A 15,741-nucleotide genomic window follows, 5' to 3' on the forward strand; every position below is an offset into this window, starting at 1 on the left:
ATATTCTCCAAACTTTTACCACCACTGCCTTTCATGAACTTACTAAATGGTTTTTACATTGTTATGCTATCCCATAGACATTGCTTCTGATCATCAAACTCACTTTATGGTGAAAAGAAGGCAGGTATGTCATCTCAGTGATGTCATCAAAGAATTGAGAAACAAAGTGCATTAGGGGGTAGTGCTTCTCAGTTTTATCCTAGTGATCCACAAAGTCTTTGTTTCTATCCCCTGGGATTCTGAGCTTTGCTGGTTTAGAACCAGAACCTCCTGGGATCAAGTGATCCTCCTGCCTCAGCCTCCCAAGTAGCTGAGACTAGAAGCACACCATCATGCATGGCTAATTTTTTTTTTTTAAGAGATGGGGTCTCACTGTGTTGCCCAGGCTTATTTGTATATTTTGATTAATGTTCTCTTTTTTGCTGTTCCCTTACCCCATTACTATATAGTTAGATATTAGATACACAGATTGTATTGATGGTGGCTAACTTTGTAATTTAGTTCATATATGAGAGAATATCAAGATAAAATTATAACTGGAACTAGGAGAGGAATGGATGTCATTTAAATATCTTGGGCTTGGAGCTGGATGTAGTATATTGGGGGATGTGATTTCATTTCTGGTTGAGCAGATAATTAAATGTATTTGAATTATGTGTAAATTTCACAATTTTTGATCTACAAAGAACAGATAATTGTATCAGTAGGTAATAGAATATTTTATTTCAAAACAGTGAAGAAGCTGCTAAGCATAAAATTTGTCAAATGCTACAAAGATGATGAATATACAAGTGGGAATTCCAAGAAATTTAAATTTAATTACATTCTTTATTATGTTTTCCTCAAAAGAAATAAATTAGTTCCACCATTTGGCTAATATTTATAGGAAATAAAATATGGAATCTGTTATAAATGTCCTAATTTATACTACAGTATTAATCTCAATCCTGATCATTACCTAATTATAGCATTTACCAATCTGATTTTATAAATTAACCACATTTGTTAAATTAAGAAGAAATTTAGACACCATTTTTTTCCTGTTACAACATATGCACAAGCCATCAAAAAACAAAACAAAACAAAACCAAAAAGAAGTATATTTTATGCTAAAGTTACTTTCTGTCCAGGTCGAAACATTGTTCCACTTTGATTTTTTCTCCTCTTTGGATTTTGAAAGCTTTCATATCTGAAAAAAGAAAGAGATAATTTAATATGTGTAAATACTACCATCACAAAACAAAAGATAATGGATTGTTGGCAAACACAATTATATTTTAAGAAATGAACGGGAAATAAACTAGAAAAAAAATGCCAGTCACAGAAATTAAAAAGAATTCTTACAAATAAAGTTGCATTCCAATAGAAAACGGAGCAAAGGGGATGAAGAGACAAGTTAGAAAAGATAAAATACAAATGACAATGAATAATATGAAAAATTGTAACTTCTACACTTTTAATCAAATAAATGTTAATTATTAAGATACCATTTTTCTAAAATCAAAAGGGTCAAGTTTAGAAAAATACTGCAACACGGCCGGGCGCGGTGGCTCAAGCCTGTAATCCCAGCACTTTGGGAGGCCGAGACGGGCGGATCACGAGGTCAGGAGATCGAGACCATCCTGGCTAATACGGTGAAGCCCCGTCTCTACTAAAAATACAAAAAAACTAGCCGGGCGAGGTGGCGGGCGCCTGTAGTTCCAGCTACTTGGGAGGCTGAGGCAGGAGAATGGCGGAAACCCAGGAGGCGGAGCTTGCAGTGAGCTGAGATCTGGCCACTGCACTCCAGTCCGGGCGACAGAGCGAGACTCCGCCTCAAAAAAAAAAAAAAAAGAAAAAAGAAAAAAAGAAAAATACTGCAACACACAATGTCTGTGATGGTGCAGTATATCTGGCACTCTCACATACTGCTGTTGAAATATATATTGTACAGTATTTCTGGAAGGCAATTGGGCAATACATTTCAAAAGCCTTAAAAATTGTGAACTCCGGCCGGGCGCGGTGGCTCAAGCCTGTAATCCCAGCACTTTGGGAGGCCGAGACGGGCGGATCACGAGGTCAGGAGATCGAGACCATCCTGGCTAACACGGGGAAACCCCGTCTCTACTAAAAATACAAAAAACTAGCCGGGCGAGGTGGCGGGCGCCTGTAGTCCCAGCTACTCCGGAGGCTGAGGCAGGAGAATGGCGTAAAACCCGGGAGGCGGAGCTTGCAGTGAGCTGAGATCCGGCCACTGCACTCCAGCCCAGGCGAAAGAGCAAGACTCCGTCTCAAAAAAAAAAAAAAAAAAAAAAAAAAATTGTGAACTCCCTGTTATGCAACAATTCCACCTCTAGCCCAGTGAAACAATTAGATATGTGCATATATTCAGCTGCAAGAATGTTCATTACCACATTGCCTGGGAGCAATTTAAATGTCTAAAAATGGGATATTGTGGCATAGCTACACTATAAAATGACATTTAAAAGCAATAAAGTAACATTTAAAATGTAAAACAATTTTCAGGATGTATGTGGATAAAGGGGGACTGCTATATAGCAATATGTACAGACTATTCTTATCAGAATAGGAAAAAATATATAAGCATATAAACAAATATGCTTTGGGAGGTGGTGGGGTTAAGGGAAATTTGTTTCCTTATTTTTCCTTACCTCTGTTTTCTGATTCTTCTTTAATAAATACATAGCACTAACTTATGGACACATACATACATACTCCAAAGTACTGCAAAATTAGATAACAAAGGGCAGCAGCTTCTAAAGGCCAGGAATAAACATCTCTTAAATTGAATTACCCTGAATCATTGACCTAGAATGCTTCCCAGTCCATGGGTCTCAGATTCATAGGTGGTCATAAACTCAATTGCAAGGATCCTTTAAATCCAATGTGTAACAAATGTGGTCCACAAATGAATAAATCTGAATGTATTTATATGTTCTTGAGATCAATAAAATATTAATATAAATTATTTTGAAGGCAAAACAGGTGTTTTTATAACAAAATTTTATAAACTAGACATTAGAATCACTTTGAACTTTTAATTTTCCTTATTTCTTCAAGTTACTAAATTGTTTTTTTTTAGCAAGACAGTCTTCCTCTGTCACCCAGGCTGGAGTGCAGTGGTGCAATCTTGGCTCTCTGCAACCTCCACCTCCTGGGTTCAAGCAATTCTCCTGTCTCAGCCTCCCGAGTAGCTGGGACTATAGGTGCATGCCACCACACCCGGCTAATTTTTATATTTTTAGTAGAAATGGGATTTCCCCATGTTGGTCAGGTTGGCCTCGAACTCCTGACCTCAGGTGATCCACCTGCCTTGGCTTCCCAAAGTGCTGGGATTACAGGCATGAGCCACCGTGCTCAGCCCAAAGTTACTAAAATTAAATGAGTCTATTATGAATAATTCAAATATCAAATAAACTGGTTAATGAAAACTCAATTTTGACTTCTGTACTTCTGAAATTTTGGGATTTTTAAATGCAAATACGACACATTTTTGAATTGGCTTTTACATACTCAAAATTTTTTTTGTATTTTAAACACGAACTTTAAAGGTTTAAGTGTAATACTATGTCACTTATAATAGTAGCTGTACTTCCAAAACAGAATCTGTTACTTACAGCTCAGCAAAATTCTTCCAGTCGTCTTCACTAATGGATGGTCTTGTGTGACCAAGTGCAGTCATTAAATGCGACTGACTAATAGCCAGTCTGGTTTTAATTGGTCCTGGTTGGTTAATGGATTCATCCTCCTTAAGTAAAAAAAAGAAATTGACAAAGAGTTAAATTAGGGATGTGAAAAAAAATGTGGTAGTCTAGTTGTTATTTCTTTTTGTCAGTTTTTTCAAGAGACCATACATTCTCTTCCTTATAAGATAATGAAACACTGAAAGCAAGGAAGCACATAACCATGACTGAGTTAATGTGTTCTGGTCCCTTGTTTATAAATATAGCTCATTTATAAGTCAAAGAAATACATATCAAAAGGGTGAAACAATTTTTAAGAAGTTTTAACAATTATAATGAGGGGGAAAAAGCCATACTCCACTTTGGCTCTGGTATCTGCCTTTGATAATACTGATATCTGCCCTCAGTTGATCTCTTTGTTCTTGTGTAAGTTCTTGGCAACCCTCTTGTGAAGCTGTCCTTAACACTGGAGGCTGTGAAAACAACTGGTCTTTCCCAGGAACTCCAGGCAAATCCTGAGTCATGGAGCTTGGTGCGGAGAGACACTGTGAGCTCTGCGTGGTAAATTGTAGTAATGAAAGATGGAAGGAAGGGGGGGAGAGAAGAAACTATGTGTTTACCAAAGATAAAAATTAAACATTTTAAGCAATAAAACATTAACATAGATAAGTATACATGTTAATTAACTGAAATTAAGCAAGTTGAAAAGCTGTTCCTCTTCTATAAAGGTTCACTGATACCTGTGTTATAGAACCACCATCGAGCAAAAATTGCCATAACACAGGGTAGGTTTTTTTAACTTTGTTGCTTAAATCCAACACACTAATGCCCAAGGACAGGTTTCTTCGTTTTCAGAAAGTAAATTTATACTAAGTTTCTGGGACATTTCTAGATAGAATAAATAAAAAACAGAATTAAAGACTAAATTAAACCACCACTTTACTATTCTTGGGAATACAAATGAATTGCTTTTGTATTTTTTAAGTCTGAGTTAGGCTGGGTATAGTGGCTCACACCTGTAATCCTAGCACTTTGGGAAGTCAAGGCAGGCAGATCGCTTGAGCCAGGAGTTTGAGACCAGCCTGGGCAACATGGTGAAACCTCGTCTCTACAAAAAGTACAAAAATTAGCTGGGCATGGTGGCATACTCAGCTCCTCAGGAGGCTGAGGTGGGAGAATCACCTAAGCCCAGGAGGTCAAGGCTGCAGTGAGCCATAATTGTGCCACTGCACTCTAGTCTGGGTGATAAGAGTGAGACTGTCTCAAAAAAAAAAAAAAAAAGGCCTAAATTAATAAAGTAAATGTACAAAAAACCCAGGAAACATATAAATAACCAAATACATGTACAAATGTTACATGTACCAATAAAATTACAGTGAACCACTATTAATTTTGAGAAGAGACGTTGAATGCTAGTAGAAGAACAGTGATCCTGCCTACATTTAATCAAAACACTTTCCTGTTGAAACATTATTAGCACCCTTCACTGCGCTTACACTTTGCAGCAAAAGTATCACAGATAATATTTTGTTTTCAGGAATTTCTTACATTATTGTATCAAATTATTCATTATCCTCAACTGTTCATGATAATAGAATTTAAGTTTACTATAAAATGGAACTGCTCCTAAAGATGTTTTAAAACCACTAGGTAAGAGAGAGAAACCTCAAAGAAACCAAAGGTAATCACAACCATGCACGACTTTGGTTCCTTGCTCCCAGCCCTGTCTTAAAAATCTTAACAAAGAATGCAAATTACCAATTAGTGTAAGCAAGAAACAAAACTATTTTACTGAAGAACCAACCAACCAGGAAGAATATGTGGGGCTGGTTAGGAGAGAAATCACTCCAACTTTACACCAACATGTAGCTTTATATTTCAGAATTGCATAATGACGACTGCACAAGATACCAAATCAGAAGAGGTTCCATTTCCAAGTTCTGATTCATAAGAGCTTCCAAAGTAGAGCCGGTACATATTGAATTTTGATTCATCTGGAAGGATCTCGGACATCTCTAAGGAAACAAGGGACTGATCTAAGCCACATTCTCCATCTCCAGCTGAATCATCAGAGCCACTGCTATGGTTAAGAAAGACCATTGAAGACAGACTTAGGTCACTATCAGAGCTGGAACTTCCATCCTAAAATACACAAAAGGACAACCAGTTTAAAGACGTAAACAATTTTAGTCTCAGAAATAAATAATAACATAGCATTCTATTAGAGCAATACAAGAAACTTAGAAGCATTTTTCAAAAAACTCATTAATTCTCTAATGGTTTTGAGGCACATGGTAAAAATTTAACTATTAAAATATAAAGATAACAGAATGTGTAGATAATTTACCAACCATCCCCCAAAAAAGTCTGTAATGAAGCTAAGACTCAGACCTCTGGGCTTTATTTTTATGTCTCTGACATTCCATTCACACTTTCCTACTCGAAAATGATGAATCAACATGTTATAGAGTGCTTTCTCATTATAGAGAGCTCTACAAATACACATCTTTCTGGTAGTAAAGGGAGAGGGGAGAAGTTCAGCGGCTTGCCAAAATAGCAAAAACTTAGGGAGTATCTGATTTAGAAACTGTAGGCTCTGTAGACATTCCAACCAAATATGGTAAAGAAGAGTAATAGAATAATCCTTCCTAGAAAATATACGGTAAAGTCTACAATGTAACAGTTCAAGTATCTACTGTAAATATTAAAATCATAATACTATCTTTAGAGAAAAGGCTGATGCTAGGGTTGAGATACAGACAGTACAAGATAAACCAAGAATATTTTTCTTTTTGGGGGGCAGGGTCTCACTCTGTCATCCATGCTGGAGTGCAGTGGCACAATCATGGCTCACTGCATCCTGGACTTCCTCAGGTGATCCTCCTGCCTCAGCCTCTCCCGAGTAGCTAGGACTACAGGTGTGCACTACCATGGCCAGCTGATTTTTAAATTTTTCGTAGAGACAATTCCCACTCTGTTGTCCATAATGGGTATAGTTTGTGTAACCATAGTTTGGTCTCAAACTAGGCTCAAATGATCCTCCTGCCTTGGCCTGCCAAAGTGCTGGGATTACAGACGTGAGCCACTGCACCTGGCCAAGAATAACTTACTGTATCTGGAAGTGAGGAAGTGATTCAAGAATGATGAGGACATGTCATAAAGATATAGGAGCCATACAAAAGGGGCTCCTATTGGCCAGATTGGGACAATTTGAGCTTCAGAACAACAGCTTTAACTAATTATTTTTTAGAAGTTAAAGTACAAAAAAACTAAAAACTCTAATTATTTTTCTGTTTGTAGTATTTAATTCATGGTATCCTAATTTAAATAATATCCTTGCAAACACCAACATGTTTTTGCCAATATTACGGTAATGTTAAAGAAACAGACACCAAACTCTTCATAATTATAAATTCTCTGCAAAACCCACATTCCAACTATGGAACATTCAACTAAAGGTAAACTTATACTTCTATACAGTTTTACCAAAGTTGTTTAAAAAATAGCATTTTTTTAAGGTTGAAATTTTGACATTGTACTTCTCTTATCATTCATAAAATGTCATAACAACTTCCTCATATAACTTGCCTGGAGTCCACTTGAGAGCAGCATTCCATGTAAGGCCTCCAATTGGGCATTGTAAAGTAAAGCTTTCAGATCAGCTCCAGTAAAGGAGTCGGTTACAGATGCTACATGCTGAAGGTCAACATCATCTGCCAGAGGTAGAGAGTCACTGAGGACATTTAAAATTTCAAGACGTGACACCTGAAGAGAGAAAAATTTATTTAACAAATTAAAAATACTAAAAATATTATCTTAAATTGTGTGTCTTATGATTTTCTTCATAAATTAACCTTATATATCTAAAAAAGCTTTATAAATAAGTTGAGAAATGTACAAACAGCCTACTATTTATCTTCCTTGGAACTTCTTCCCCAACAGAAATAATATATGTAGGAAAATGAATGAAAATCACCACTCTTAAGGCTGGGCATGGTGGCTCACACCTGTAATCCCAATACTTTGGGAGGTTGAGATGGGAGGATCACTTGAGCCCTGGAGTTCAAGAACAGCCTGGGCAACACAGGGAGACCCTATCTCTACACAAAAATTAAAAATAAAATTATCTGGGCGTGGTAGCATGCGCCTGTGGTCCCAGCTACTCGGGAAGCAGAGGTAGGAAGATTGCTTGAGCCTGGGACACAGGCTGCAGTGAGTTGTGATCGTACCACCGCACTCCAGCCTGGGTGACAAAGTGAGACCTTATCTGAAAAAGAAAAAAGCAAAAACCTACAAAATATTCAGTGTAAGTAATTTCTTATTCACACAGTGGTTATTTTCTAGATTTAGGCAAGTGTGCCAAGAAGGTATTTCAAAATGAAAATCTAAATAATTTAAATAATAGCTACATGTAACATACTCAGATACTTTATACCTTTGACTATTCATTTGTCTATCTGTTCTTTCATTCATTTATTTGCTTGCTTCTAACTTGGAGAATAGGAGTTGGAACAACACAGGACTAGGAAGAGTTGAAAAATTATCTCTCTGAAACCTGCTTACATGCTTACGATTCACATGCTTGATTCTGTATCAGAGTTTTTTTTGACAGGATAATGGATGTAATCTTTGAACAGAAGAGAATGTGAAAATATAATACTTTAGGTTTCTTGCATTTTTTTCCCAAATCAGCTAACACAGAAGGATTACAAGGTTTTCAGGCTTGCACTGGGCCAAAGAAAGGCTTTGCATCTAATTAATTCAGAATCTTTTTATGCTTTGAGCAAACAGTGGCTAAAGCTTTTCCCTAAGAAAGCTGGTCTTCTAAGGACAATTGCCATTACCTGGCAGAAGTAAAGCTCACAAGGAAAGAGTGTAGCATTTGTTGGGTTTTGGACTCTAAATATGAAATTGTCACCTGATCAGGAGGAGGACAGTATACACATTTATCTAGTCGACCAGGCCTAAGCAGGGCAGGGTCAATCAAGTCAGGGCGACTAGTTGCAGCCAATACATAAACACCTAGAGGAAAAAAGAACTTTTTTTACTAAAATCTGATGACATGATGACATTTTGTTATAACATTCTATTTCTGTATTTATAATTATTACCCTGTAAGCCTTCTACTCCATCCAACTGAGTCAGCAACTGGTTAACTACTCGGTCTGTAACTCCTGTATTATCATGACCCCGCCGAGGAGCAATGGATTCAAATTCATCAAAGAAAAGAATGCAGGGCTTTGCAGCCTGTGCTCTGGGAAAAACAAACAACATTTCATATTTGAATCAGGCTTCATAGTTTGCAAAGTGATTTCATATATATATATGAATGTATTTATGTATTTATATATATTTATGTACTTCTTTTAATTTTTACAACAAACCCTTAAAGAAGGCAAGTTGTATGTATTTACATATAAACACATATAAATGTATTTATATATATTTATGTACTTATTTTAATCTTTAGAACAAACCCTTAAAGAAGGCAAGGTATATGAAATTGCCCTCGTATTCAGTAAACTGCTGAGGTCAAGGTGTTTATTAAGACCCATGCCTTCTGGATAGACTAACGGGGATCAAAACAAAAATCTGACTCTTGGTCAATAAGTCAAACACTTGTTTGATTTCTATTACAAGTAACCATTTTTATATTAATATATACTTATTGGCCACCCTTACTTCTTTTGTGAAATGCCTATTCATTTCTTTTGCCCATTCAAAATCTGGAAAGCTCATTATGCTGGTACTGTTTTGTAAGGGCTCTCTATTAAAAAAATATATTTTCTTATTTATTTATTTATTTATTTATTTTTTGAGATGGAGTCTCTCTGTCGCCCAGGCTGGAGTGCAGTGGCGCGATCTCCACTCACTGCAAGGTCCACCTCCCGGGTTCACGCCATTCTCCTGCCTCAGCCTCCCGTGTAGCTGGGACTACAGGTGCCCGCCACCGTGCCCGGGTAATTTTTTTTTTGTATTTTTAGTAGAGACGGGGTTTCCACCATGTTAGCCAGGATGGTCTTGATCTCCTGACCTCATGATCCGCCCGTCTTGGCCTCCCAAAAAATATATTTTCTTTTGCTTTTCTAATAATTTGAACTTTGACTTTTAGTTTTATTAATTTATTAACAAATTTTAATTCTAAAGAAGTGAATATTAATTCCATCTCTGGCAACGGGTGGACTAGATGTCTGGAGAATAACACCTAATATAAAACACCTGTCATCGTGATTAAAAAAACCAACAGCTATCTCATTAAATGCATGGCAAGTAAAATATATCTTCTGGGGCCAAAAGTAGACCAGAATTATCTGCTACTTGCCTGTTTAGCAGAACTCTCCTAGAAAACTGAGTCTGATGTTTGATTTGTGTAAAGATTTTTTTAACTTTTCTAACTCAATTTTTTTACTAAGTTATAGGACTACTCAGATTTTATTTCTTTTTGGTTCAATTTTGGTCAATTTTATTTTTGTCTATGTCACCTAAGTTTTCAAATGTATTGGCATAAATATTTTCATAATATTCCCTTATTATCTTTTACATTTCTGGGATATCTTTAGTTATGGTTCCCTTTTTATCCCTAAAATTGTTTATTCATGCTTTTTTTTTTTTCTTAATCAAACTTGCTAGACAGTTGTCAGTTGTACTCAGTGTTCAAAAAACAAATTTTGGCTTTGTGAGCTTCTCTGTTTTGTGTTTCATTAAACTTCATTCTTATCTTTATTATTTCCCTTTTAACCTATTTTTTAGTGTATATCTCTAATTTTCCTAATTTCATGAGATAGATACATAAGTGGTTAACTTTCAACCTTTTTTCTTTTCTAAACATTTAAGGCTATAAATTTTCCTTGAAATCAGTTTTGCAACATCTAACAATTTTAATGGATAGTATTTTCATTATCATTCGCTCCCAAATATTTTCCACTGTAACCTCTCTTTAACCCAGGAATTACGCAGAAGAGGTTTATTTTGTTTATGCTTTTTCCTGGTAAACTGGGTGGTGAATACATGAAGTTTTCATTTTATCATTCTTCCTTAAGATGCATAAGTATTTTATATATATTCTCTTAAGTGTACATTTTATAATAAAATTTTTGGAAGAATAAAACAGTAACTTTTATTTTAAAACTCCCCATAATGCTATCACATTTGAATAAGTATTTTCATCCTTACATACCATCTTCTGTATTCATATGCAGTTTTTTAATATATGCAAAATAGTTACACTCACTGAAATTAAATTGGCCAGATGGAATCTTGATTTATAAGAGATAAATTAGAAACGGGGGGAAAAAAGAATTGAGAACTTAGAAAATTTAGAGATAAATTAGGGGCAATTATTTGCTTCATATAAGAGATTTCTTTGAATAACCACTTCAGTTCCACTTTGAGGAGTATTTCTATTGTAAATATAAAACCAAATAATTTCCAAAATTTAATATCTAAAATATTTTGTAGTATTTGGTGAAATAGAGAATCCATGTCCTCTAGCTTATTAATAATTCACATAAACCACAGGTTTCAAATATCAGTTCTTCAAAGAACAAGACCAAAAAAAGCACTGATTGATAAATAATAACAGAGTCAGTTACTTTAAAAACATTTAATAGGAAACCAACCTAATAAAAATATCCCGAACAGCTTGTTCACTTGCTCCAATATATTTGCTGAGTAACTCTGGCCCCTATGGGTAAAATAAAATTAGAGTTGAGATAAAATTATTTAAAAAGAAAATATAAATTTGGTTTCTGACTAAATGAATCATGGAAATCTTTCATATGATTAAATGGATGTCTTTTATACATTTTTAAAATTAATGTGTGCTAGAATAACATACCACAAGTTCTATGCTTGGTGTTTCTTCTGCCCAGAACATTTTCCCCCAGATATTCTCATGGCTTGTTGCTTCATTTTATTTAGATCTCTGCTCAAATACCACCTCTTCAGAAACCCTTTTCTGACAAGTCCATCTATGACTCACTCCATTTACTCTAAGCTTCCTTACCCTGCTTTTCTTCCTACATAGGACTTACCATCACCATCTGACAGTGGATTATATACTGAATGTGTCTATCTGCTTATTGTCACTCTCCACTAGCAGAATGTAAACTCCAAAAAGGCAGTTTTGTTCACTGCTGAATCCCTTGTGCCAGAAACAGTGTCTGCCACGTAAGTATTAGATAAATCATTTTTTTCAAGTGAATAAGTGAATGGTTTAAGAAGGGACAAAGTTCCATCTAAAATTAAAAAAATGTGTAGAGATGTGACTTTAATCAGCATCTTCAATTACTGAAACAATGTATTTGCATAGGATTTAAAGAATATATCATTTTTAGAACATGGGAAAAGTCCAAAAAAAAAAGATAATATATAAATCTTCCCTAAAAGCCAACTGAAAAACATTTCGAAATAAACTTCCCTGCATATAGCAAAATCAATAATGAGAATAGTCTTTCCTTAAATTGTGATCTTTAAAAAAAAACTGAATAGGTCCTAAAGTCATCTGTAGTGAAAAATCACTATCTCCAAAAGACCAACTACTGATCAGGATATGTGACCAAAATAAGGAATTTCTAATATTCAACCACATAGATATCTATTAACATAATAATATTTAATTACATTTCCTCAGTACGGTCAGAGAACTATAGTACTAGAGGAAGGAACAAGAAATAACTAAAGCAAGGCCGGGCATGGTGGCTCTCACCTGTAATCCCAGCACTTTGGGAGGCCGAGGCGGGCAGATCACTTGAGGTCAGGAGTTCAAAACCAGCCTGGCCAACATGGTAAAATCCGGTCTCTACTAAAAATACAAAAATTCACCAGGTGCGGTGGCAGGAGCCTGTAATCCCAGCTAGTCGGGAGGCTGAGGCAGGAATAACTTGAACCCAGGAGGCGGAGGTTGCAGTGAGCCAAGATCACGCCACTCCACTCCAGCCTGGTAACATAGCAAGACTCAGTCTCAGAAAAAAAAAGAAAAAAGAAATAACTAAGGCAAAAATAACAGGAACAAGGCAACAGCCTGGCACTTTTAGTGTTTCTCCATCATTGCCAGTTCACAAAAAAACATGATAAAAGAGTAATTTACAACTGGGCAAAACCCAGCTATACATTACTAAACTGAGCTGGGCGCTGTGACTCACACCTGTAATCCCAGCACTTTGGGAGGCCAAGGCGGGCAGATCACTTGAGGTCAGGAGTTCAAAACCAGCCTGGCCAACATGGTGAAATCCTGTTTCTACTAAAAATACAAAAATTAGCCTGTAACCCCAGTTACTCGAGAGGCTGAGGCAGGAGAATAGCTTGAACCCAGGAGGCGGAGGTTGCAGTAAGCCAAGATTGCGTCAGTACACTCCAGCCTGGTCAATAGAGTGAGACTCCATCTCAAAAAAATAAAATATAGAAAAAATAAATTACTAAACTGATTTATAAATCAAGTTTGAGTAAGGCTAGAATAATACATGATTCCTTTGTCTTGGAATCTAATTGCCCTTTGTTAAACTAATATTGCTGATGTGCTGAAACTATACAGCTAAGATACGGGATCTGCGACCACAATGACACACCAGTGGTGAACTGTGAAGCATTACCCAAAATGATCTGCTAGCATGCCTCTTAATTACCACACTCACCTTGTACCTGAAAAAAACTTAGACCTAGTCTCACTTTGACCAAGCAAGGGTGAGATATAGTCAAAAGTAACAGAACCATAAAAACCCCAGCTTCCTGCCTCAGTATGGTCTCCAGCCTCTAGTTGTCTACTCCCTTTAAAAATAGTTTGCCCTTTTATCTGAGTATTTATGTATAATTCTGTTCACAATGCATGAAGATTTGCCTTAAGCAAGACCATAATAAGCCCTATGAGAGAGGTGGCTCATTACTCAATTTCACACAACTTTTTTTTTTTCTTGAGATGGAGTCACGCCCTGTTGCCCAGGCTGGAGTGCAGTGGCGTGATCTTGGCTCACTGCAAGCTCCGCCTCCCGGGTTCACGTGCTATTCTCCTGCCTCAGCCTCCGGAGTAGCTGGCACTACAGGCACCCGCCACCACGCCCGGCTAATTTTTTGTATTTTTAGTAGAGACGGGGTTTCACCGTATTAGCCAGGATGGTCTCGATCTCCTGACCTTGTGATCCGCCCGCCTGGGCCTCCCAAAGTGCTGGGATTACAGGTGTGAGCCACCGCGCCCAGCCGCACACAACTTTTAATAGATGGATTGCTGTTCCTACTAGCTTTCCAAATGTGAGACTAGCCCACAATCGACAAACATAATGGTGTTGATAAAGATGTGGAGAATCAGGAACCCCCCCACGTTGCTAGGGGGAATGGTGCAGTTGGTGTGAAAGACAGTTTGGTGGTTCTTTGAAAAGTTAGAGAATTACCCTAAGACCCAGCAATTCTACTCCTCAGTTTATGACCCAGAGAAATAAAAACATGTCCATGGAGAAATCTGTACATGAATATTTACAGTAACATTATTCATAATAGTCAAAAGGTAGAAACAATTCAAATGTTCACCACTGATAAATGGATAAACAAAGTATGGTAACATTATTCAGTCATGCAAAGAAATGAAGTACTGATACATGCTACTACCTGGATGAACCATGAAAACTTTACATAAGTGAAAGAAGCCAGACACAAAAGGTGACATATTGCATGATTCTTTTTATATGAAATAAACAGAAAAGGCAAATCCATAGAGACAAAAAGCAGATTAATGGTTGCCAGGGGATAAGCGGAAGAAGGAATGGAATGAAAAAGTTTTGAAATTAGAAAGAGGTGGTGGTTGTATAGCATTGTGAATGCACTAAATGTCAGTGAATGGTACACTTTAAAATGGCTAACTGCATTTATGTAAATTTTGCCTCAATGAAAAAAGAAGTAGACAACATACCTTGACACTTATAAAATTCATTCTACTCTCTCGTGCAATTACCCCAGCTAGTAAAGTTTTTCCTGTTCCAGGCGGACCATACAACAGTATTCCTGTTCTTTGTCGTATGGGCAAGTTTGCAAATAATTCTGGATACTGAGAAAAAAAATATATATATATGAAAAAGAGCTCAAGTCTAAACAGAAATGACTAAGTAGCAGCTAAAGATCAATGTATAGAAAAAAATATTCAGATAGTAATCACCACCACCTTTCTTCAGTAACAGCAAGTACAACAGTAGAAAATAAAATTCCTACTAAAAACTATAAATGAACTTAAAGGAACTACTACAATTTTTTTCCAATTAAGAACACATTCTATATAAAATGCATATAACTGCATCAGAACTTCTTTCTATTTTTCCTGTTTTATTAAAAGTACTACATTTAAAAAGTACAAACCAATCTTTTAACAAGTATAGTGCCTTTCATGGATATGCTTCATGGGGCAAGTTATGAGAGCTGTGTGCATTCAAATCTCTTCAATCAAAGATAATAAAATATCCCAAGAGTCTCCAGGCTGAACAAATAATTGACTGCTTCTCAAATTACCTTTTAAAGCACCACTGCTCGAGAACAAGAGGACTTTTTGAACAGGTGAGCCAAACATGAGGCTACTGTCAGCAACATCCTGGTCTCCTTTATTAGGTATGCCTATTTAGTTCCCTCTATTGAGAATATTCCCACTCACCTCTACTGCTCTAATCTGAAAGAAGCCCACACAGCAGTTACGCATAGAGTCTCCATGTACTGTATCTGGATGTACTGAATCTCCATGTACTAATGCTTGATGCCCACCCAATCCCAGCATTGGGATCATGATCCTGCTAGCTAGTACCTCCATGCCCATGTTCTCTCACACTGGTTTTAATAGTCCTGGGCTGCAATCAGCATGTCCAAGGCTCCAGTGGCCACTGTGCCCAGGAGTTGCCATGCAATTACATGAAACCCAGGGTCCTTACCCATATTTTTTTTCTCACTCCTTTGCACAGGTCCCTGATCTTATGCAATGATCTTTGCCTCTCAGATTTCTGATTAAAACACACTACCTCCTAGACTCTACCATCTGATCTTCTGAAGAACAATCTACATCTGCCTCGTCTATACCTGCCAACTCTGCTTT

The 15,741-nt window shown here is 36.7% G+C and overlaps 2 protein-coding genes across 7 annotated transcripts in view; one reads left to right on the forward strand and one right to left on the reverse strand.

Annotated features, from left to right (window-relative positions):
* The window catches only part of GATAD1 (GATA zinc finger domain containing 1), a 46,947-nt gene extending 39,443 nt beyond the window's left edge, over window positions 1-7,504 (forward strand). The window contains exon 8 of the mRNA XM_033193751.1: window positions 5,566-7,504. The gene's annotated coding sequence lies outside the window, so the exon portion shown is untranslated. The remainder of the gene's footprint in view (window positions 1-5,565) is intronic.
* PEX1 (peroxisomal biogenesis factor 1) overlaps window positions 699-15,741 on the reverse strand; it is a 39,959-nt gene continuing 24,916 nt past the window's right edge. For 2 of the 6 annotated variants that reach the window (XM_033193740.1, XM_033193743.1), the window contains exons 16-24: window positions 14,581-14,715; window positions 11,303-11,367; window positions 8,795-8,937; window positions 8,602-8,705; window positions 7,272-7,448; window positions 5,595-5,825; window positions 4,040-4,237; window positions 3,618-3,748; window positions 699-1,189 (exon numbers count right to left, since the gene is read on the reverse strand). In XM_033193740.1, the coding sequence (XP_033049631.1) occupies window positions 1,105-1,189; window positions 3,618-3,748; window positions 4,040-4,237; window positions 5,595-5,825; window positions 7,272-7,448; window positions 8,602-8,705; window positions 8,795-8,937; window positions 11,303-11,367; window positions 14,581-14,715 (1,269 nt within the window). In that variant the 3' untranslated portion in view covers window positions 699-1,104. Of the gene's footprint in view, window positions 1,190-2,360; window positions 2,372-3,614; window positions 3,749-4,039; window positions 4,238-5,491; window positions 5,826-7,271; window positions 7,449-8,099; window positions 8,706-8,794; window positions 8,938-11,302; window positions 11,368-14,580; window positions 14,716-15,741 lie in introns of those variants that run through there. The other 4 variants (XM_033193741.1, XM_033193742.1, XR_004433153.1 and 1 more) reach the window with 4 other exon arrangements.

Source organism: Trachypithecus francoisi, unplaced genomic scaffold, assembly GCF_009764315.1.
Source record: "Trachypithecus francoisi isolate TF-2019V2 unplaced genomic scaffold, Tfra_2.0 Lachesis_group4, whole genome shotgun sequence".
Lineage (NCBI taxonomy): Eukaryota > Metazoa > Chordata > Mammalia > Primates > Cercopithecidae > Trachypithecus > Trachypithecus francoisi.